The 21,751-nt window shown below is 37.0% G+C and overlaps 1 protein-coding gene across 5 annotated transcripts in view; it reads right to left on the bottom strand.

Annotated features, from left to right (window-relative positions):
- Positions 1–21,751, bottom strand: part of ANKRD17 (ankyrin repeat domain 17) — a 178,075-nt gene that overhangs the window by 15,561 nt on the left and 140,763 nt on the right. For all 5 annotated transcript variants that reach the window (XM_055434763.2, XM_055434762.2, XM_055434760.2 and 2 more), the window contains 5 exons: positions 11,815–11,986; positions 10,067–10,514; positions 9,476–9,631; positions 7,235–7,384; positions 4,234–5,870 (listed from right to left, as the gene is read on the bottom strand). In XM_055434763.2, coding sequence (XP_055290738.2) covers positions 4,234–5,870; positions 7,235–7,384; positions 9,476–9,631; positions 10,067–10,514; positions 11,815–11,986 — 2,563 coding nt within the window. The remainder of the gene's footprint in view (positions 1–4,233; positions 5,871–7,234; positions 7,385–9,475; positions 9,632–10,066; positions 10,515–11,814; positions 11,987–21,751) is intronic.

The following is a 21,751-nucleotide window of genomic DNA, read 5'->3' on the forward strand; positions in this document are numbered from 1 at the left end:
TGCACACAATATGCCAGCAAATTTGAAAACTCCACAGTGGCCACAGGACTGGAAAAGTTCAGTTTTCATTCCAATCCCAAAGAAAGGCAATGCCGAAGAATGTTCAAACTATTGCATGACTGCACTCATCTCACACGCTAGCAAAGTAATGCTCAAAATTCTCCATGACAGGCTTCAACTGTATGTGAAACATGAATTTCCAGATGTTCAAGCTGGATTTAGAAAAGGCAGAGGAAGCAGAGATCAAATTGACAACATCTGCTGCATCATCAAAAAAGCAACAGAGTTCCAGAAAAACATGTATTTCTGCTTTACTGAATATGCCAAAGCCTTTGACTGTGTGGATCACAATAAACTGTGGAAGATTTTTCAAGAGACGGGAATACGAGGCCACCTGACCTGCCTCTTGAGAAACCTATATGCAGGTCAGGAAGCAACAGTTAGAACTGGACATGGAACAACAGACTGGTTTCAAATAGGAAAAGGATTATGTCAAGGCTGTATATTGTCACCCTGATAATTTAACTTATATGCAGAGTACATCATGAGCAACACTGGACTGGATGAAGCCCAAGCTGTAGTCAAGATTGGCGGGAGAAATATCAATAACCTCAGATATGCAGATGATACAACCCTTATGGCAGAAAGTGAAGAGGAACTAAACAGCCTCTTGATGAAGGTGAAAGAGGAGAGTGAAGAAGCTGTCTTAAAGCTCAACATTCAGAAAACTAAGATCATGGCATCCGGTTCCATCACTTCATGGCAAATAGATGGGGAAACTGGAAATAGTGGCTGACTTTATTTTTTGGGCTCCAAAATCACTGCAGATGCTGATTGAAGCCATGAAATTAAAAGACGCTTACTCTTTAGAAGGAAAGATATGACTAACCTAAATGGCATATTAAAAAGCAGAGACGTTACTTTTTCAACAAAGATCTGTCTCTTCAAGGCTATGGTTTTTCCAGTAGTCATGTATGGATGTGAGAGTTGGACTATAAAGAAAGCTGAGTGCCGATGATTTGATGCTTTTCAACTGCAGTGTTGGAGAAGACTCTTGAGAGTCCCTTGGACTGCAAGGAGATCCAACCAGTCCATACTAAAGGAAATCAGTCCTGAGTGTTCACTGGAAGGACTGATGTTTAAGCTGAAACTTGAATACTTTGGCCACCTGATGTGAAGAGATGACTCATTTGAAAACACCCTGATGCTGGGAAAGGTTGAAGGCAGGAAAAGGGGATGACAGAGGATAAGATGGTTGGATGGCATCACCAACTCAATGGACGTGAGTTTGGTTAAACTCTGGAAGTTGGTGATGGACAAGGAGGCCTGGCGTCCTGCGGTCATGGGGCTGCAGAGTCGGATACGACTGAGTGACTGAACTGAACTGAACATATTACCTAGATTTTACATTTTTTGAAAAGTGAAATATTTTCACTAAATTCCAACTTTACAAAAATTAAATAAAAAAACCATTTCTTATTCATTTCCAAAATATATAAATAGCTCATGCAACTCAATATCAAACACCCTGTTAAAAAAAAATGGGCAAAAGATCTAAATAGACATTTCTCCAAGCAAACATACAGATGGCTAAAACACAAATGAAAAGATGCTCAACATCACTAATTATTAGAGAAATGCAAATCAGAACTACACAAGGTATCACCTTATACTGGTCAGAATGGTCACCATCAAAAAGCCCACAAACAATAAATGCTGGAGGAGTATGGAGAAAAGGGTAACCTCTGACACTGTTGGTAAGAATGTAAATTCATATAGCCACTATGGAGAACAGTATGGAGGTTCTTTAGAAAACTAAAAACAGAGCTATCAAAAAAACAAAAAAAACAAAAAAAAAAAACAGAGCTACCATATGATCCCTGGTGGCTCAGAGGTAAAAGAATCTGCCTTCAATGTGGGAGACCTGGGTTTGATCCCTAGGTCAGGTATATCTCCTAGAGAAGGAAATGGCAAGCTACTCCAGTATTTTTGCCTGGAAAATGCCATGGACAGAGGAGCCTGGCAGGCTACAGTCCATGGCGTTGCAAACAGTCAGACATGACTGAGCGATGAACACACTACATGACTCAGCAATCCCACTCCTGGGCATATACGTGGAGAAACCATAATTTGAAAAGATACATTCACCTCAATGTTCACTGCAGCACTATTTACAATAGCCAGGACATATAAGCAATCCAAATGTCCATCAACAGAGGAATAGATAAAGAAGATGTGGTACATACATACAATGGAATATTACTCAGCCATAAAAAAGAACGAAATAATGCCATTTGTAGTAACATGGATGGACCTAGAATTGTCATACTGAGTGAAGTCAGACAAAGACAGATATATGATATAGTTTGTATATGGAATCCAAAAAAAGATTATAAATAAAAAAAAACTTATCTACAAAACAAAAGTATAGATGTAGGTCTGTACATATGTAGAAAACAAAACTTATGGGTACCAGGGGGTAAGGGACAAATTGGGAGATTAGGATTGACATATATACACTACTGTATACAAAATAAATAATGAGAACCTACTGTACAACACAGGGAACTCTATCCACTCCTCTGTAATGGCCTATATGGGGTAACAACCTTAAAAAGAGTGGATATATGTACGTATATAACTAATTCATTTTGTTGTACACTTGAAACTAACATAACATTGTAAATCAACTATAATAAAATTTTTTTAAAAAAGGGTTACAATGTATTAGCATATGAAGCTTTACAATAAATTATATCGATTCTATTGTTTTAGTACTCAAGAGAAATTGCTTTTGAAAATTCAATCAACTCCCAGCAAAGAAATATTTACTGATCATGTTCATTACATATATGTGCTATTAGGTAAACATAACAATCAGTTCCCATTACTCCCAGAATGTCATCTCTTCAATAACACACATCAAGTTGGCAACCTTTCTGTAAAGGCATAAATAATATTTTTAGACATCAGTAGAGCATGGAAATAGAAAAAGAACATTATTGGAAAATTGTGGAGTATGAATAAAGTCTCTAGTTAATTATACTGTTCCAATATTAATTTCTTAGTTTTAATAAATGTCATGTTTATGTAAGATGTTTACATTAAGGGAAGTTGGTGTAATTATAGAAGAACTCTTCTATAAAAAATATTTCAAAGTAAAAAGTTAAAAAAGAAAAAGCAACCACTCATAACCAGATCTTTAGATCTTCTTTAAATATCTGCACTGCCCAGTAGAACTTTTTATGTTAAGAGATGTGTTCAACATCTGCGCTGTGCAATATGGCAGCTACTAGCTATATCTGCTCATTAAGTAAGTACTTGAAATATGATCAGTGTACAGCCACTATGGAAAACAGGATGGAGGTTCTTCATATGAACTGAAAATAGAACTACTACAACGATCCTAAAATTCCACTTCTGGAAATATATTCAAAAGAAACAAAAATATTAACTTGAAAATATACCTACACTCCCATGTTCATAATAGCATTCTTTACAATGGCTAAGACATGGGAAAAAACCTAATATCCATTCATGGATGAATGGAAAAGAAGTTGTGGCACACATACACTTTTATTTTTAATATGGCTGAATATTCCACTGTGTTTGTGTGTGTGGCATATAAACACACACAGTGGGATATTATTCAGCCATATATATATTAAAAAAGGAGGAAATTCTGCCATTTCTGATAAAAATGGATGTGCCATGAGGGCATCCAACTAAGTAAAACAAGTCACACAGAGAAAGACAAAGTTTATGTTTTCATTTATATGTAGAATTTAAAACAAACAAACTCATTGAAAAAGATCAGATCTGTGGATATCAGAAGTGGCGGGGTTGCAGATTGAAGGTAGAATTGACTGTAAAGCGGAAGTAAAATAAAATTGTAAAAATATGTGGTATTTTTTGTTTGAAATAAGAGCAAACTTTGATGGCATTATATTATTAAAATATAAGAGACTTTGTTTTTTTATTTTGAGAGAGAAAAATATATCTGATGAAGAAATTTACTTATGGTAAACTTAAGGTAAAATCCATTGCAGTTTCTAAAAACTTAAAAAAATATTAATGCCATACTAAATACACTCAATACTCACAACAGCATTTGATTTAGTAAAACCTTTATCCATCTGGCCCATTCAGAGTAAAAGTATCAGAAAATAACCAGAGTTTTTGCATCATCTGTGTAAACGAGCAGGTGAAAAATGTCAGAAAATACAAACTTACCTGAGGGACTTGGAGCAGGTCTCTGTAATGGTGGTCTGAAACCTGGAGCTTTAGAAGTATCAGATTGATGTAAGGGATCTGAATTTGGCAAATATGAGGATTTTCCTGATAGCATAGATTCTGGTGTTGACTGAGATGAAACAACAGATCCTCCCCAGAAGGCATGGGCAGAAGTCGGGCTATTTTCAAACAATGTGCTAAAGGGCCCAAATGGTAAGGGGGCACTGAAATTGGGAGCAATAGGTTTATTTGCTGGATGTACTGAATTCTGACAAGCACTTTGTGTACTTAAGGTCGAAGGTAGCTGGACAGAGGAGGGAACACTGTGAGGTCTTTTAATGTGATTGACACTGAGGACTGCAACAGATGAGTTTTGCACTGGAGCTGGATTCTTGTGAGGGGCAGTTGTGCCATGAGAGGGGGGTCTAATAGCAGGGGGTTCCATTTTAGGAGGAGGCTGGGAGCATCCAATTTGTGTCTGAGGCATAGGGTAAGTCACTGGGGCAGTAGAAGGCACCGCCACTGGAGCAGAACTTGTGGTTGCTAAAGGAGGAACAGTCATTCTGACTTCCGGGGGAGGAACCTGAGACTGCTGAAGAGGTGGTCTTGGCTCCTGAGAAGCAGATCCCGGAGGCTGTTGCTGAGTAGAATGAACTGATGAACTCCCAGAAGAACTGCTGCTGTTTGGAGGTCTACTGTTTGTTGTTTCTACTACTGGTGGACTACCTGCTTCCGGTTCAGAGGAAGATGCCCCTTTATTTGGAGATGCTGTTCCACAATCCAAAGGGCTGTTTCTAGAAACTCCTCCTGGCTGGGCTGGTGGTGACGGGGAAGATGGGGATGATACTGGGTAGTGTTCTTTGGCAGTAGGCATAGGATATGTGGCATTTGTGGGTGCAGTGCTGTTGTTGCTTGCTGTGGTTGTGACTGTTGTGGTGGTGGCATTGGATGTCTTCACAACTGTGACAAAAAGCTGCCTTCTAACGGAAGGTGAACTCGGACTGCCATTTGTAGATGTACCAGGCACCGTTGAAGCTGATGAACTGGTTGTAGTTGTTGGACTTGAAGTTAAAGAACCTGCTGAATTCACCTGAGAACCACTGCTATTCTGATTGCTATGGCGAGGCACCATGTGAGGCTTAGGCGAGTTAGTAGCTCTGGCAGGGCTCAAAGGCCTGACAGGAAAAGGACCCCAAGTGGATTGAGCTGGTGGAAAAGTACCTCCAAAGTGGGTCATGGGCAACCTTGGTGGACGGATCTGCTGGAAAGTCTGAGCAGCAAGCAAAGCATGTGCAAACTGTGGAGGAGGATATGCTAATGGAAGAGAAACTGGAAAACCAGGCCTCACATTATTCACTGGATTCTTAATGGTTTTGTGAGTAGATGCAGAAGAAATTGCAGGCACAGTAAGTGCTGTGGCAGTTTGAGATGTTGATGACAGAGCTACAGTCGTCATTTTAATTCCCATTAAAGAACTGTTAGCAGCAGTGGTGGTAGGTGCTGATGACCCTATTTTGGAATTTGCTGAGGAGCTTTTCAAACGATTCTTTGGAATGAGTTCATCAATTTCTTTGTCTGGATCCTTGATCAGAGCATTGATCAACTGAGTTGCCTGTCTTGTTGATTCAGTGCCACCCCTACAAATTGACCAAAAACAAAAAGAAAATTAGGTCCAATTTCTCCTTTTTAAGATATATAAGGCCTAAATTCATTTGTGTGTGCACTTCATATGCATGCACATATATACAGAGAACAGATAAAAAGTTAAGCAGCAACTTTTCTATTTTTGAGGTATTTTGCAAGCAAAGTGATAAACCATCCAACACACCACTATATTTTTCAAAGGAGAAACAAATTACTTCTTTTCAAAAAATTTAATTTCACTATTGTTTCCTCAGGCTAGGCAATCATTTTCCTACTGTGAAATACATTCTAGATCGAAAAATCATTGCACTTAAAAAACCTACATAATCCATATTGTTACCATTAAGTTAAACAATTGATCAATATTAAAAACGGTACAATTAAGGCAAGAACAATAATATCACTGAGTAAGAAAACAGTCTTTTATTTTAAATTCAGGTATGTAAAATGACTCTACTTACAGCATGTGTACTACTGGTTTCTTTATAAGTAGAGTGATTATTGTAACTATTTTGGACAGATGTCTCAAAATGAGAGAAGAATCCTGATAATGCCAACAATGGCCATAAGGTCAAAACTCAGTCTTCAATGTTTAGGAATATATGTGATTGACAAGAAAACCTTATGGAAACCCTGAAGTGGAAATTACTCATAAAGGGTTTCTGCTTTCCCTCTTCTCTGGATAAGGCAAGTGTGACCACACCTACCCCAGAAGAGGCATAAAAAAGATAGGAGAGGAGGATAAGTATAAAACAGAGTGAGTTAACTGCCTTCTTCCTGTTGAAGCAAGTTATTAAACTATCAGCCCCTCTATTACTATGAAGGGCACCAGTCTATCACAACCAAATTTATGATTTCTTACAATATCATCTTTATTTTAAGGATATTACAGCTTAGAAATACCCAAATATTCAATTCAAAACAAAAATCTACTTTATATTTAATCTATTACTGAGCTCATACTCTAAGTATACAATCTGAGACTAATAAATCTCAAATGCTAATTTAAGAGAAAGATGGAAAACTACTAAAATGCATTAGAAATCCATTCCTTCTTAAAAATTCTCAGAATAAGTTTTAAGAATGCCTTATTAAATGTTTATATAAGGAAAAATTATTCAAATCTTTGTCATACACACAAAAAAGAAAAATTCTTTTAAAGTCCTTTGAAATATTTCATAAGAACATATAAATTAGAAAAATAAATTTTAAGAGTTATTTTCTACAACACAAATCAAATTCTCATTTAAAAGTAAGGTATTAAATACAAAGTTCCATTGAAAACTCAAACGCTTATAATTTTAAGTTCTAGTGGAATAAATATAAAGGGAAAAAAAAATAAAAGACAAAATTTTGCCTTATAGTTATTATCCGGTCTCCCGTCTTGTCTTTCTGCTTATCAATATCTATGTGTGCACCAGTGAACTCCCGAATAGCATTAATATTACAGCCTCCTCTTCCAATCACTCTGGATATCACAGTTGATGGAACAGATACCTTCTTTGACCTGTTTAATGGTTGGAAAAATAAATTAAGATAAATTATAAATATCAGTGGTTGCAATTAAGACAGTTACATGTTTCTATAAATGCAGAACACTGTTGAATAAGCCTCTTCTACCTAGTCTCATCCTAAAGGATACAAGGCAACTAAGAGCCACAGAAAAAAAGAGAGTGAGTTTCTCATCTCATTACCAAAAACTGTTTGCTTTTTTGACTTTTACCCTTCATTATGATCTATAAAGCACATCCAGGTAGACATACACTGTGTAAACGCAACTACTAATGGCAAATAAGACAGACAGGTTCCAACCCACACATACTGACTATGTAGAAACCAGGTAAGAAAATCAAACACGATGTCATACGTGCTCTAACAGGGGATCATAAAGACCACTGATAGAGGTGTCTAATCTAGCCCAAGGAGTTAAGAAATCTTGGTTTCTTGTGAGTGCCTTTAGGTGCCTTCTTGTTTTTATTACCCAATATATAACTGAAAGGATGATATTAAAAATTCATTGTTTTCCTGTATTCTTCTAGAGGCCTTCATATGATTATCCACAAATATGGACACTTGCTAAGGTATGTTTAGTTGTGTGAGGAAATAGAAAAGCCTGTTGGAATTCCAAAAAGCAAAACCCACCTAACACAAAATTACTCAGATTCAGGAAGGGTAGATATAAATTTCTTACAAGTCTAAACTAAAAAATACTTCTAAAAGAAACAGTGTAACTCTCAATAAAAAGAATGCGCCAATTATACTTCAATGAAAAAGTAAATTATTTATTCACAATAGATTAAATATTAAAATTTTTTTAAACGGTAGTGTTTAAAAACCTTGCCTCCCTGTGCTTTTATATATATAACTGATAATTCCTTCTCCCTTAAAGAACATAACTCAGGGATCATTATTTTAAATTAGATAAGAATTTGTTTGTATAATATAAGATGCATGCAGTGACTTACCTTGGTGGTCTAGTGTTTGGGAATCTGCCTTCCAAAGGAGACAATGAAAATTTGATCCCTGGTTGATGGACAGGGAGGCCTGGAGTGCTGTGATTCATGGGGTCGCAAAGAGTCGGACACGACTGAGTGACTGAACTGAACTGGGAAACTAAGATCCCGCATGCCCTGGGGCAACTAAGCCCAGGCACCTGCAACTAGAGAGCCTGAGTGCTCCAGAGTCTGTTTGCTGTAACAAGTGAAGCCCACAAACCACAAGAGAAACCCAAGTGCTGCAACTGGAGATGTCCACAACAGCAATGAAGACCCGGTGCAGCCAAAAATAAATAAACAAAACTGCATGCAAAAAATGGAATTATCTTACTTTTTATGACAGCATGGATAATGGAACCTGGTGAGTCCCAGTCCATGGGGTTGCAGAGTCGGACATGACTGAGCAACTAACAATGAGAATGAACTCTGGTGTTACTATTTTAATTAGTTCAATAGCCGTGTGACAGACAGAGATGAAGACAGAGATGGAGGCTGAGGGGAAGTCTTGGCCGAAAACAGGAAAAGAAATGTACATTATATATTTTTTTGGATCACATCCTTTCTGGGTAGGTGGTATCTTACCACCTTTCAGTTTCTGGGATACTGTTTTACTTTTTAACACACATTATTTTAAAAATTCCAAGCAAAATACAGTAAAATATTTTAGTTCTAAAACTCCTGAAGTAAAAGTATTCTATGATTTGAAGACAAGAATAGTTTAAAACCAATATTTACTCACTCTCCAAATATTCATAAGCAAGTGGTAGACACTACCTACTGGGCTTCAAGGTTACAAGGAAGAATAAGACAATCTATCACCTTAAAGAAATTAGTTCACTACCAAAAGCCAGTATCTATGCAGGTGAAGCAGACACACAATGACCTAACTTTTTATGTAAAAATCTCCCCGTTTTGCAAGTATTAACATATACTTTTTCCATATAAAATATAGTATAGGTTGTCTCCGTTGGCAGCCCTGGGCCACCAGTTTGTTTGCAGCATTTGGAACAGTTAGGGGAATTTAATCGTAAGGTAGACTATAGTTCTCTGTGAAATAGAGCACATATAAAAAGAATGAGAAAAACAAAGAAATAATCAATTACCTTCTTACAACCTCTTTCCATCCTTCTTCCCTCTTCTGTCCACGCTTGGGACTTGCTACTGTTAATTTCCCATTTGGGGAGGAAAGGGGAGATGGACCAGATTTTGTGCAAGTGGAGAGAGAATTACTGGTCACTTCACTGATAGTCTCTGACAATCTTTAACAAGGAGGAAAAACACACATTAAATATAGAACAGACGAAGAACTTTTTAATGATAACAGCAAACTAATACATGATTTTATTCTTTATTTTTTGAATAACTATTATGAATAGATGAGAAATTTATTTTTCATTTTCCAATACTGGGCATAATATGAGGGGCAATTTTAAGAAGATATAATCTAGACGTCAAATACAGTGGAACCGAAATACAATAACAATCTCTGAAAAACCACAACCGATAACTTGTCATGGGTTAAGTTTAACAATCCAAATGAAGAAATTACATAGTAATTCTTTAAAGAACTGTGCCTTCTTTAGAACAAAGACAAACACTTACTTTGTCTTTTTCATTTGACTACTTTACTAAAAAATTCAACAAAGTTTTTCATAACGATACTGTAAATTGTGAAAATAAAAATTTGAACTCACTTTATTGAAGTCTTGCCAGAAACAGATTTTCTCTCCTCCTTTGGAAATGTAACCAGAACTGATGGCTGTTTCTTGCTGGTCACAGTGGTAGTGACCACGGCAGGTGAATGATTGTCACTCTTTCGGCTGCTGTTGCTGTTACTGCTTTCATCGCTGCAACTGGAAATTCTCATGTTATCACTGTCTCCACTCTCACTGGTACTGCTGCTCTTGGACTCTCCGTTCACCTTCTCTGGCTGACTGTATGAAATTGGTAGTGGATCATCAAATATAATTTGAACGTTTTCCGGAGTAATTTTATTTTTCCTGTTTTTCCTCTTTGAACTGGTTGTAGTTATGGTATTATTTCTTTTACCATGGGAACCTGCCAAAGTGGTCCAGGTTGCAGATATACCTATGGTAGTAGTGGTTGTGGCACTTGGAGGCTCTGTCAAGACTTCAGGCTCATCTGTAGAAGCAGTAATACTGAATTAGCAAGTTCTAGTGTTCTTGGCATATATTTAGCTTTAAGCACTTGACAATAAACCGAGAGGCTATTTTACCACTACTATTAAAGTCATCAGTCATTCCATCATTCACTAGTAATGAGATGGTTATGATTTATCTATTCTCCTCTCTGTTCCTAAGTTCTAAACAACATATACTAGGAAGTTATAAAAAATACTTCAGGGTACCTTCTTGATAGTCCAGTGGCTAAGACACTACACTCGCAATGCAGGGGACCCACATTTGATTCCTAGTCAGGGAACTAGATCCATCATGCCACAGATAAAATCTTACATACTGCAAGTAAAGACCCTACATGCCGCAACTAAAAAAAGATCCTGTGTCCTACAACTAAGACCAGGTGCAGACAAATACATAAATAAACATTTTTTAAAATTTGGAGATATTTTGGGAATGAATATGTACTATATATTACATATTATCATTAATTATTAAATTTCTCAAGTGTAATACTGTTATTGTGATTATAAAAAATAATATTCTTTTTTGGGAAATACTGCTCAAGTATTTAGGGGTAATTCTGTATGATGTGTACAATATATATAAGACTATTCAAAAAAAAAAAGAGGAAAAATATAAATGTGCCAGTGTTATATGAATCTAGCTGACTTGCAGGTATTCATCATACTAACTCTTAAACTTTTCTGTAGCCTGAAATTTTTCAAAATAAAAGACTGGAGGAGAGGGAAATACACACATACACACCATACGTATTTGGCGGTTTAATGACAATGGTTCTTCCTAACAATAGCCTTACCTCAAATGATTTTTAGTTAGAAAGTAATTAAAAGTAATTTCCTCATTAAAAAAAAAATCTGAACATGGTCTTGACCATAGATAAAATTATGAAAGTACTGATAATTTTTTAAATGATTTTATGTATTTATTTCAGATGCAATATCAGACATCTGCAATTTACTTTCAGATAGCTTAGGAAAAAAATAAGTATATATACTTAGAGAAAAAGGTAGAGCAAATATAGTAAAATGCTTGTTTTTAAATTAGGTGAAGGGTATTCAGGTGTTTGTTTTATCATTCTTTCAACTTGTGTGTAGGTTTGGAATTGTTTACAATAGAAAGTTGGGATGAAGTCAATAAATAAAAAGAGCATATAAATACTTCAGGGTTTAATAATGTAAAAGATCTATAGTCATCTTGACCCATTGATATTTAATGTTATCTTATGAACTATAATTTTGAATAGAAAGCATTATATGAAACAGATGATTTAGAGAAAATACCTTCAACTTTATGCTTTTCTTTTTCTTGAGCAGCTTGGAGTTCAAAGTTTTCTTTATTTTTGGCTTCAATTTCTTCTAGTTTTCTTCTTTGTTCTTCCTTTTTCTTTCGTCTCTTCTCCTTTCTCTTTTCTCGTTTGGCAGCCAAAGCCAGCCTTCGACTTTCTTCCCTTAACTGTTAAAGAATCAATAAAACAGAATTACAACACTGCAATTTTCATTGGAAAAAAGTTGTCACGTAATGTCATTCATCATAAAGGTACTGGGATACCATAAAATTCCAAGTTATCTTAGTTCAACTCACTGTTTGATCAAAATCATACTCAAATCGCTGTAAAGAGAAGATAATATTTTTAAATGTCAAGATCAAATTAATGATAAAAGACAACCTAATTTCAAAATGGATGATTGATAAAGATATATGTAACTTCATAGTCAATAAGGAAATGTAAATTATAAGAGGTATCATATAGCAAAAGTTTGGAAAAATGAATTATTTCCTACACTGCCATTGGTATAAATATTAAAGTTTTTGAAAAGGTAATTTGAAAGCCTTCTATGAAAATTACAAACTGCTTATCCTAAGAATATATTCTATAAAATGTCTACCTCTAGTAGAAAAATATAGGTTTAATACTTTCCATTGCAAAAGTTGATTACTATGGAAGTAAAAGGAAACAGGCAAATTCATGTGGTAAGATCCAGGGTGGGGATAAATTAACAACAGTATACATTTACAGAAAACTGGTCATGTATGGATGTGAGAGTTGGATTGTGAAGAAAGCTGAGTGCTGAAGAATTGATGCTTTTGAACTGTGGTGTTGGAGAAGACTCTTGAGAGTCCCTTGGACTGCAAGGAGATCCAACCAGTCCATTCTAAAGGAGATCAGTCCTGGGTGTTCGATACTTTGGTCACCTCATGTAACGAGTTGACTCACTGGAAAAGACTCTGATGCTGGGAAAGGTTGGGGGCAGGAGGAGAAGGGGACGAGATGGCTGGATGGCATCACCAACTCAATGGACATGAGTTTCAGTGAACTCCGGGAGTTCGTGTCGACAGGGAGGCCTGGCGTGCTGTGATTCATGGGGTCGCAAAGAGTCGGACACGACTGAGCGACTGAACTGAACTAAACTGAGCTGTGTTCACATGCTCAATTATGTCGGACTCTTTGCAACCCCATGGATTGTAGCCCACCAGGCTCCTCTGTCCATGGGATTCTCTAGGCAAGATGTACTAGAGTGGATTGCCATGTTCACCTAGAGAATCTTCTTGACCCAGAGATTGAACCCACCTCTCTTGCATCTCCTGCACTGGCAGGCAAATTCTTCACTACTGGTGCCACCTGGGAAGCTATCTATATATTTTATGTGCATTTTAAATATATGTCAAAAAATGATACTCAGTTAATGGAAAATGTCACAGTAGCCTAACTAATGAAACCAATGATTAGAGACAAGCCAAATCAGACTTAAGTTTCTTGAGAAAAAGTCTCATTTCATTTTTTTAGTCTCCAGTCTTTGTTAGTCACTCCTCCTCCCTTTTGAAATAATCCCTGTTCAGGGTGACTGAAAGGTTTTCACATCCTGAGGCAATGCACCATAATTACCTTCTCTTGGGTAAGAGATAAGATTTTTGCTTTTGGAAAGATAAATAACTAAGGGGAATCTACAGAAAATCAGATACTTTCTCAAGCACATGGATTTCAGGAAAGATCACAAATGGAAACTGGGGATATAGAATTTGTTTGCATAGTATCTGCCCCCTAGAAACTTTTGCTGATCTTCCAAAAGTACCCAAGTTTCCTCTCAGTTCAGCTGCTCAGTTGTGTCTGACTCTTTGCGACTCCATGGACTGCAGCACGCCAGGCTTCCCTGTCCATCATGAACTCCCAGAGCCTGCTCAAACTCATGTCCATTGAGTCAGTGATGCCATCCAACCATCTCATTCTCTGATGTCCCCTTCTCACCCTGCCTTCAATCTTTCCCAGAATCAGGGTCACTTCTTTGTATCAGGTGGCCAAAGTATTGGAGCTACAACTTCAACATCAGTTCTTCCAATTAATATTCAGGACTGATTTCCTTTAGGACTGAATGGTTGGATCTCCTTGCAGTACAAGGGACTCTCTAGAGTCTTCTCCAACATCACAGTTTAAAAGCATCAATTCTTCGGCACTCAGCTTTCTTTATAGTCCAACTCTCACGACCATACATGAATACTGGAAAAACAATAGCTTTAACTAGATGGACCTTTGGTGGCAAAGTAATGTCTGTTTTTTAATATGCAGTCTAGGTGGGCCATAGCTTTTCTTCCAAGGAGCAAGCGTCTTTCAATTGCATGGCCGCAGTCACCATCTGCTGTGATTTTGGAGCCCAAGAAAATAAAGACTCTTATGGTTTCCATTGTTTCCCCATCTATTTGCTATGACGTGATGGGACTGGATGCCATGATCTTAGTTTTTTGAATATTGAGTTTTAAGCCAGCTTTTTCAATCTCCTCATTCACCTTCATTAAGAGGTTCTTTGGTTCCTCTAGGTTTTCTGCCACTAGGGTGGTGTCATCTGCATATCTGAGGTTATTGATACTACTTCTAGCAATCTTGATTCCAGCTTGTGATTCATCCAACCTGGCATTTTGCATGATGTGACTCATGGGGTCGCGGAGAGTCGGACACGACTGAGCGACTGAACTGAACTGAACTCTGCAAAAAAGTTAAATAAGCAGGGTAACAATATGCAGCCTTGAGGTACTCCTTTATCAATTTTGAACCATTCCATACCAGTCCATTGTTCCATGTCCAGTTCTAACTTGTTTCTTGACATGCATACAGATTTCTCAGGAGACAGGTAAGGTGGTCTGGTATTCCCATCTCTTTAAGAATTGTCCACAGTTTGTTGTGATTCACACAGTCAAAGATTTTAGTGTTTTAATGAAGCAGAAATAGGTGTTTTTCTGGAACTTTCTTGCTTTTTCTATGATCCAACAGATGTTGGCAATCTGATCTCTAGTTCCTCGGCTATTCTAAATCCAGCTTGTATATCTGGAAGTTCTTGGTTCACAAATTGCTGAAGCCTAGGCTGAAGGATTTTGAGCATTACCGTGCTAGCATGTGAGATAAGCACGATTGTGTGGTTGTTTCAACATTCTTTGGCATTGCCCTTCTTTAGCATAGAAAGTGAAAACCTTTTCCAGTCCCGTGGCTACTGGTGAGTTTTCCAAATTTGCTGGCATGAGTGCAGAACTTTAATAGCATCATCGTTTAGGATATGAAAAAGCTCAGCTGAAATTCCATTACCTCCACTAGCTTTGTTTGTAGTAATGCTTCCTAAGGCCAACATGAGTTGACACTACAGGATGTCTGGCTTTAGGTGAGTAACCACACCACTGTGGTTATCTGGGTCATTAAGATCGTTTTTGTACAGTTCGTCTGTATACTCTTGCCACCTCGTTTCTTTGCATTATTCACTTAAGAAGACTTTCTTTCTTGTCTCTTCTTGCTATTCTTCAGAACTCTGCATTCAGTTGGATATATCTTTCACTTTTGCCTTTCACGTCTCTTAAAAAAAGTATATATATATAAATATTTTGGCTCCACTGGGTCTTAGCTGTGGCATATGGGATCTAGTTCCCTAACCAAGAATCAAACCCAGGCCCTCTGCATTGGGAGCTCAGAGTCTTAGACACTGGGCCACTAGGGAAGTCTCTAGCTTCTCTTTTCTCAGCTATTCGTAAGGCCTCCTCAGACAACAACAATTCTGCCTTGTTGCATTTTTTTTTCCTTGGGGATGGTTTTTGTCACCATCTCCTGTACAATGTTACAAACCTACATCCATAGTTCTTCAGGCCAACAGATCTAATCACTCGAATCTATTTGTCACGTCCACTGTATAATCATAAGGGAAACAGATGGGGAAACAGTGGAAACAGTGTCAGTCTTTATTTTTTGGACTCCAAATTCACTGCAGATGTTGATTGTAGCCAGGAAATTAAAAGACGCTTACTCCTTGGAAGGAAAGTTATGACCAACCTAGATAGCATATTAAAAAGCAGAGACATTACTTTGCCAACAAAGGTCTGTCTAGTCAAGGCTATGGTTTTTCCCGTGGTCATGTATGGATGTGAGAGTTGGACTGTGAAGAAAGCTGATCGCCGAAGAATTGATGCTTTTGCACTGTGGTGCTGGAGAAGACTCTTGAGAGTCCCTTGGACTGCAAGGAGATCCAACCAGTCCATTCTAAAGGAGATCAGTCCTGGGTTTTCATTGGAAGGACTGATGCTAAAGCTGAAACTCCAATACTTTGGCCACCTCATGCGACGAATTGACTCACTGGAAAAGAGCCTGATGCTGGGAGGGATTGGGGGTGGGAGGAGACGGGGACGACAGAGAATGAGATGGCTGGAAGGCATCACCGACTCGATGGACATGAGTTTGAGTGAACTCCGGGAGTTGGTGATGGACAGGGAGGCCTGGCATGCTGTGATTCATGGGGTCGCAAAGAGTCGGACACAACTGAGCGACTGAACTCAACTGAACTGAACTGATACCTGAATGGCCTAGTGGTTTTCCCTTCTTTCTTCAGTTTAAGTCTGAATTTGGCAATAAGGAGGTCATGATCTGAGCCACACTCAGCTCCGAATCTTGTTTTCACTGACTGTATAGAGTTTTTCTAACTTTGGCTGCAAAGAATATAACCAGTCTGATTTTGGTATTGACCATCTGTTTATGTCCATATGTACAGTCATCTCTTGTGTTTCTGGAAAAGGATATTTGCTATGGCCAGTGTGTTCTCTTTGACAAAACTCCATTAGTCTTTGCCCTGCTTCATTCTGTACTCCATGGCCAAACTTGCCTGTTACTCCAGGTATCTCTTGACTTCCTACATTTACCTTCCAGTTTCCCATGATGAAAAGGACATCTTTTTTGTGGTGTTAGTTCTGGAAAGTCTTTTAGGTCTTCAAAGAACTGGTCAACTTCAGCTTCTTCAGCATTAGTGGTTAGGGCATAGACTTAGATTACTGTGATGTTGAATGGTTTGCCTTGGAAACGAACCGAGATCATTCTATTGTTTTTGAGATTGCATCCAAGTACTACATCACAGACTCTTGTTGACTATGAGGGCAACTCCATTTCTTCTAAGGCATTCTTGCCACAGGAGTAGATATAATGGTCATCTGAATTAAATTCACCCATTCTCATCCATTTTTAGTTCACTGATTCACTCTTGCCATCTCCTGTTAGACCATAGCCTATTTACCTTGATTAATGAACCTAACATTCTATGTTCCTACACAATACTGCTCTTTACAGCACTGGACTTTACTGTCACTACCAGACACATCCCACAGGGCATGTTAAAAACTTTATCTTTTACTCTGAGTGAAATGGTGCTGTAGGGATTTGGGCAAAAGAGTGATCTGGTCTAAGTGATACAAGATGATCACTTTAAGTGTTAAACAGAGAACAGATTGCAGAGCAGTGATGGAATCAGGGAGATTAGTTAAATGACTACTGTGGAAATAAGGGTAAGAGATGATATTAGTGACTTGAACCACAGTGAGAAGTGATGAATAGTGACTAGGATTTCAGATAGAGATCCAAGGCAAAGGTCACTTGATTTTGTAACACAGTGGAGAAAAATCAAAGATCATATCAAGATTTTTAGCCTGAGCTGTTATAGAGTTGTGGGTTTGGAGTAGGCAAAGATCAGGAGTTCATATTTGGACATTAAATATGAGATGTTTAATTAGGTTTCCACAAGGACATGTTGAGTAGCTAGCTGGATATAAGAGACTAGAGTGTAGGGAAGAGGTCTGAGCTAAAGATATAGATTTTGGATCGGCTATTATATAAAGGTAAGAAGCAGGATGAGATGATCAATGGATAAAGAAGATCCTGTAAAAAGCTAAATGGCTTACCAACTAAGAGACACAGAAGGAATACTCAGAAAGATTAAGAGAAAAACCAACAGTGTGTAATGCAATGGAGGCCAAGTAAAGTGAGTATATCACGTGTTACTAGGTTTAGTAAGATAAGGATAGTGAAGTAATCATTGGATTTAGCTACATGAGAGTCCCTGGAGACCATAAAAACATAGTTTTGGTAGGGCTGAGGGAGTGACAACCTAGCAGGAGTAGATTTAAGAAAAAAGGAATTGGAAATTACCAAAGTAGACAAGGAGTTCTGCTGCAAATGGGAGCAAAGAAATGGGCTTGCAGCCAAAGAAACAGGGGCAGGGGAGAGTTACTGGAGAAATCAAAAGCTTTCTTAAGACTGGATAAAGAAATTCCCATGACGATGAGGATGATTCAGGAAAGAGAGCAAAATGATATAGAAGAAGAGAGAATTGCTACAACAATGTTTTTGAGTAAGCCATAGCAGACAGAAAATATGATCTAGCTCTCAACTGGAGGGATTGGTAACAACAAGTTTATCCAGTAACTAGTAGGAAGTATATATATGGGTACAGGGGTTGGTGGGTTGGGAAGACAGGGTGGGGGGAAGTCTCTGGCAGTTTTCTTCTGGTGCTTCAGTTTTCTCACTGATTGGAGTAGGATGCAAGATCATCAACTGAGGTTGAAAAAGAGGATATACTAGATGTCACAGGATAGAGGAGAAAGAAATAATGGACTAAATGAGTGGCAGAATAAACTAGAGAAATATATAGTATGACTACTTGGCAGCATTAAAGGGTTCACTGTCACACATTTAAAGTAAAATTAGTCATCAAGATTGATGCTATTTTTCCCCTCTCTTAGAAACTTACTAGGCTTGAGGTAAGAATAAGGAGAAAGAAGAGTCAGGCCAGTGAAGGGTGGCATTATAAATGAACTATTTATTGGTAGACAGAATGTTTTCAGGATTGTTGGAGGCAGCTTTACACTAGAGGGAGTAAAGCTGAGAAGAGGTGATAATCAGAGGATGAAATGTATACAACTGTGATTGTGAGGTGGGCATATGAATCGGTTCAGTAGTGCCAAAAAAACAAACAAACAAAAAAGAAAACATCCATTAGAAATATTTTAAAAATAACCCTATATAATCCCCTAAAAGATCAATGAAAGTTTACAAAGGGGAGAAATAAGAAGTGATAAAGTACAGGGGTAAAAACATTAAAAATGCAGACCAATAACATCCACCATGGATTCTAATAGCCCAAAACATAACCTAGTTGTTAATGTCCTAAGAGATCAAGCAACTGTGAGTATTCCAAAGTTAGACCAGAGGAACTGCTCTAGAGCATGAACTCTTGCACATAGTAAATAGTCAGTGAATCAAATGTTTGCTCATAAGGATAAGGGAATCTGATAAATATAACAAGCAGTATTGAGCAGCATTTTTCACAAACCTATTAACCCACATTTTCAAATTAGAAAGGTTGATCAAAGTAATAAGTTATCCATGTAGAACATCCACAAGCAATAAGTTATCCACGTAGAACATCCAAGTTAAACTAGATAAGACCAACTTCAATGACGTTTCTAAATCAGAAATAGTGCAGCCAGAATGTACCAAGTCTCAAATGGCAAAAAAATTTACATTTTTCCACATGTAAATCATAAGTAAAAAATAGTGAACCAAACCCTAACACATCTCAATCTGATAATTTACCAAATACACTAGAAAGAAGCTGCAGTTCAGGCACAAGAGTCTCCTCCATAATCTAAAATTCTATCTATATATCATCCTCATTCAAAACTGTTTGTAAAGTATCAATGCATATGGAATAATTTATATCTAATTAATGATTAAGAATTAATATTATAGGGAAATACGCAATGGCACTGAAAGAAGTTCCTTTTATATTGCTTTAAATCTGAGGCTCTGAAAGCATGAACATCAAGGTTAAGAAAGGCTGGCAAGAATTCAAGGAAACAACACTTATGTATTGCTGATGGTATTAGGGAAATATTCTGGAAGTATCAAATTTAAAATACACTGACTCGTGAAGAAAGAAATTTATTCCATAAAAATAAAAATGACAAAATATAATGAAATATGTATAATAATGTTTATTGCAACATTATGTGTAGTGACAATATTGGAAACTTACTATGTAGTATTATGCAGTTATAAAGCACTATCAATTGACAATATTTTTCAGTTATTGAGAGTGGGAAAAGCAAGCATTAGAGTATTATGTTCACATGATTCTTTTTTTATTTTTTAAGTATACTATCTTCACATACATGGATAGTTATGTGTTCAAGAAATGTTTACTAACATGCCAGGCATCATTTTGTGGTTCATACACTCTAGTGATAGACAAGTTAAGTAAAATGCAGTATTTAGAATATCAGAACATGAAAATAAAAAAGGGAAGAAAAATAGAAAGATATGAAAGGGAGACAAAATGTGAGGCAACTTTGCAGAGTTCACAGTTTACACTGCACATATTGTAACAAAGAAAAGCCTATTCACATTGATTTAGACATGCACAACTGGACATATGCCTAAATGCTGTTTGACTTTGTAGTCCACAGGCTTGCAGTATATTCCTAAATGTATTTCATGTAATGTGTAAACAACAAAGGGATGAAACAAAAATTTTATTTAAAAACAGACATCTATGTCTCAGCTAAAAAAAGGATGTTTTCTACAACTGTGTTTTTGTTTAGTTGCTAAGTCGTGCCCCACTCCTTTGTGATCCCAAGGACTTTAGCCTTCTAGGCTCCTCTATCCATTGGATTTCACAGGCAAGAATACTGGAGTGGCTTGCCATTTCCTTCTCCAGGGGATCTTCCTGACCCACAGATCAAATTTGTGTCCTTAGGATTGGCAGGAGGGTTCTTTACCCCTGAGCCACCAAGGAAGCCCTTCTAAGATTTCTAACAATGCAAAAAGAAACAATATCATTAAATAATACTTAGAGATTCTAACATTTAAAAATCAGAGAGTAATGCAAAAACAGGATATTACAATATTGTAAGGAGGAAGCACTAAAATGCAGGTTGACTTCAATTAAGGGGAGCAAGGAAACCAGGGAATTTAGAATAAAAATGAAGTACATTTAAATCCTATCCTAGATTAGGTAAGTTACTTAATATCCCATAGATTTAGTTTCTCCATCTGCAATATGAGGGTAATAATACTTTTATAGAGAAGACTCAAATAATTTACATTATCTCATATAATTTGACCTTACAGATCACCTGGTATTTTAGTAAACATTAAATAAATACTAGATACAACTGGTCATATTTCACTGGTTATGTCTTGGTTGTGTATGTCTTCCTAATGCATTTGGTACTTCGGATAAATCTGTTGGCAACAAATTACAAGGTCCAGATTAACGTAGTACAGATTTGGATGAGGATTAAGAAAACATTAGTTGAGGTAACTGAGCATTATAGGGGCTAGGCTCTCTAACTTCCAGACAGGTAAAGTAATCATTACGGTGATTAAAACAATCTGTTCTCAGGATATTATAATACTACAATACTGTATTCTAATAGCCTGTAACAATCACTATAACAATCATTACAGTGATTATAACAATGTGTTCATATTCAATTAAAACATCAAAGTGGCCAAGAAAAAGCTAATTTTTATTTGATCAGAATATAAACTAGAACATCTTTTAAAATGAAAAACCTTAATATTAAATATATTTTTCAGAAAATAGAGTATTTTCACATTGACTTTAGAAAAAAATGTTTAAAATAATTTTATTTTCTTCATGCAAGATGAAATATGTAGCTTAACATAGTAAGTCTAAACAAAAAGAATGTACCTGACCCTAATGAAAAATATTCTAATATACAACTAACTTGTGAACAACATGGAATTCAACAGGCCCATTTCATGTGAATTCCTTAAAATAAGTAAGTACTACAATACAACACAAATTGCAGTTGGTTGAAATCCATGGACTTGAAACTGCAGATATGTAGGGCCCAACTCTAAAGTTACACATGGATTTTCAACTGCATGGGGGAGTGGTC

This window comes from Moschus berezovskii, chromosome 5 (assembly GCF_049115385.1).
Source record: "Moschus berezovskii isolate FMDL1 chromosome 5, NW_MosBer_1.0, whole genome shotgun sequence".
NCBI classification, from domain to species: domain Eukaryota; kingdom Metazoa; phylum Chordata; class Mammalia; order Artiodactyla; family Moschidae; genus Moschus; species Moschus berezovskii.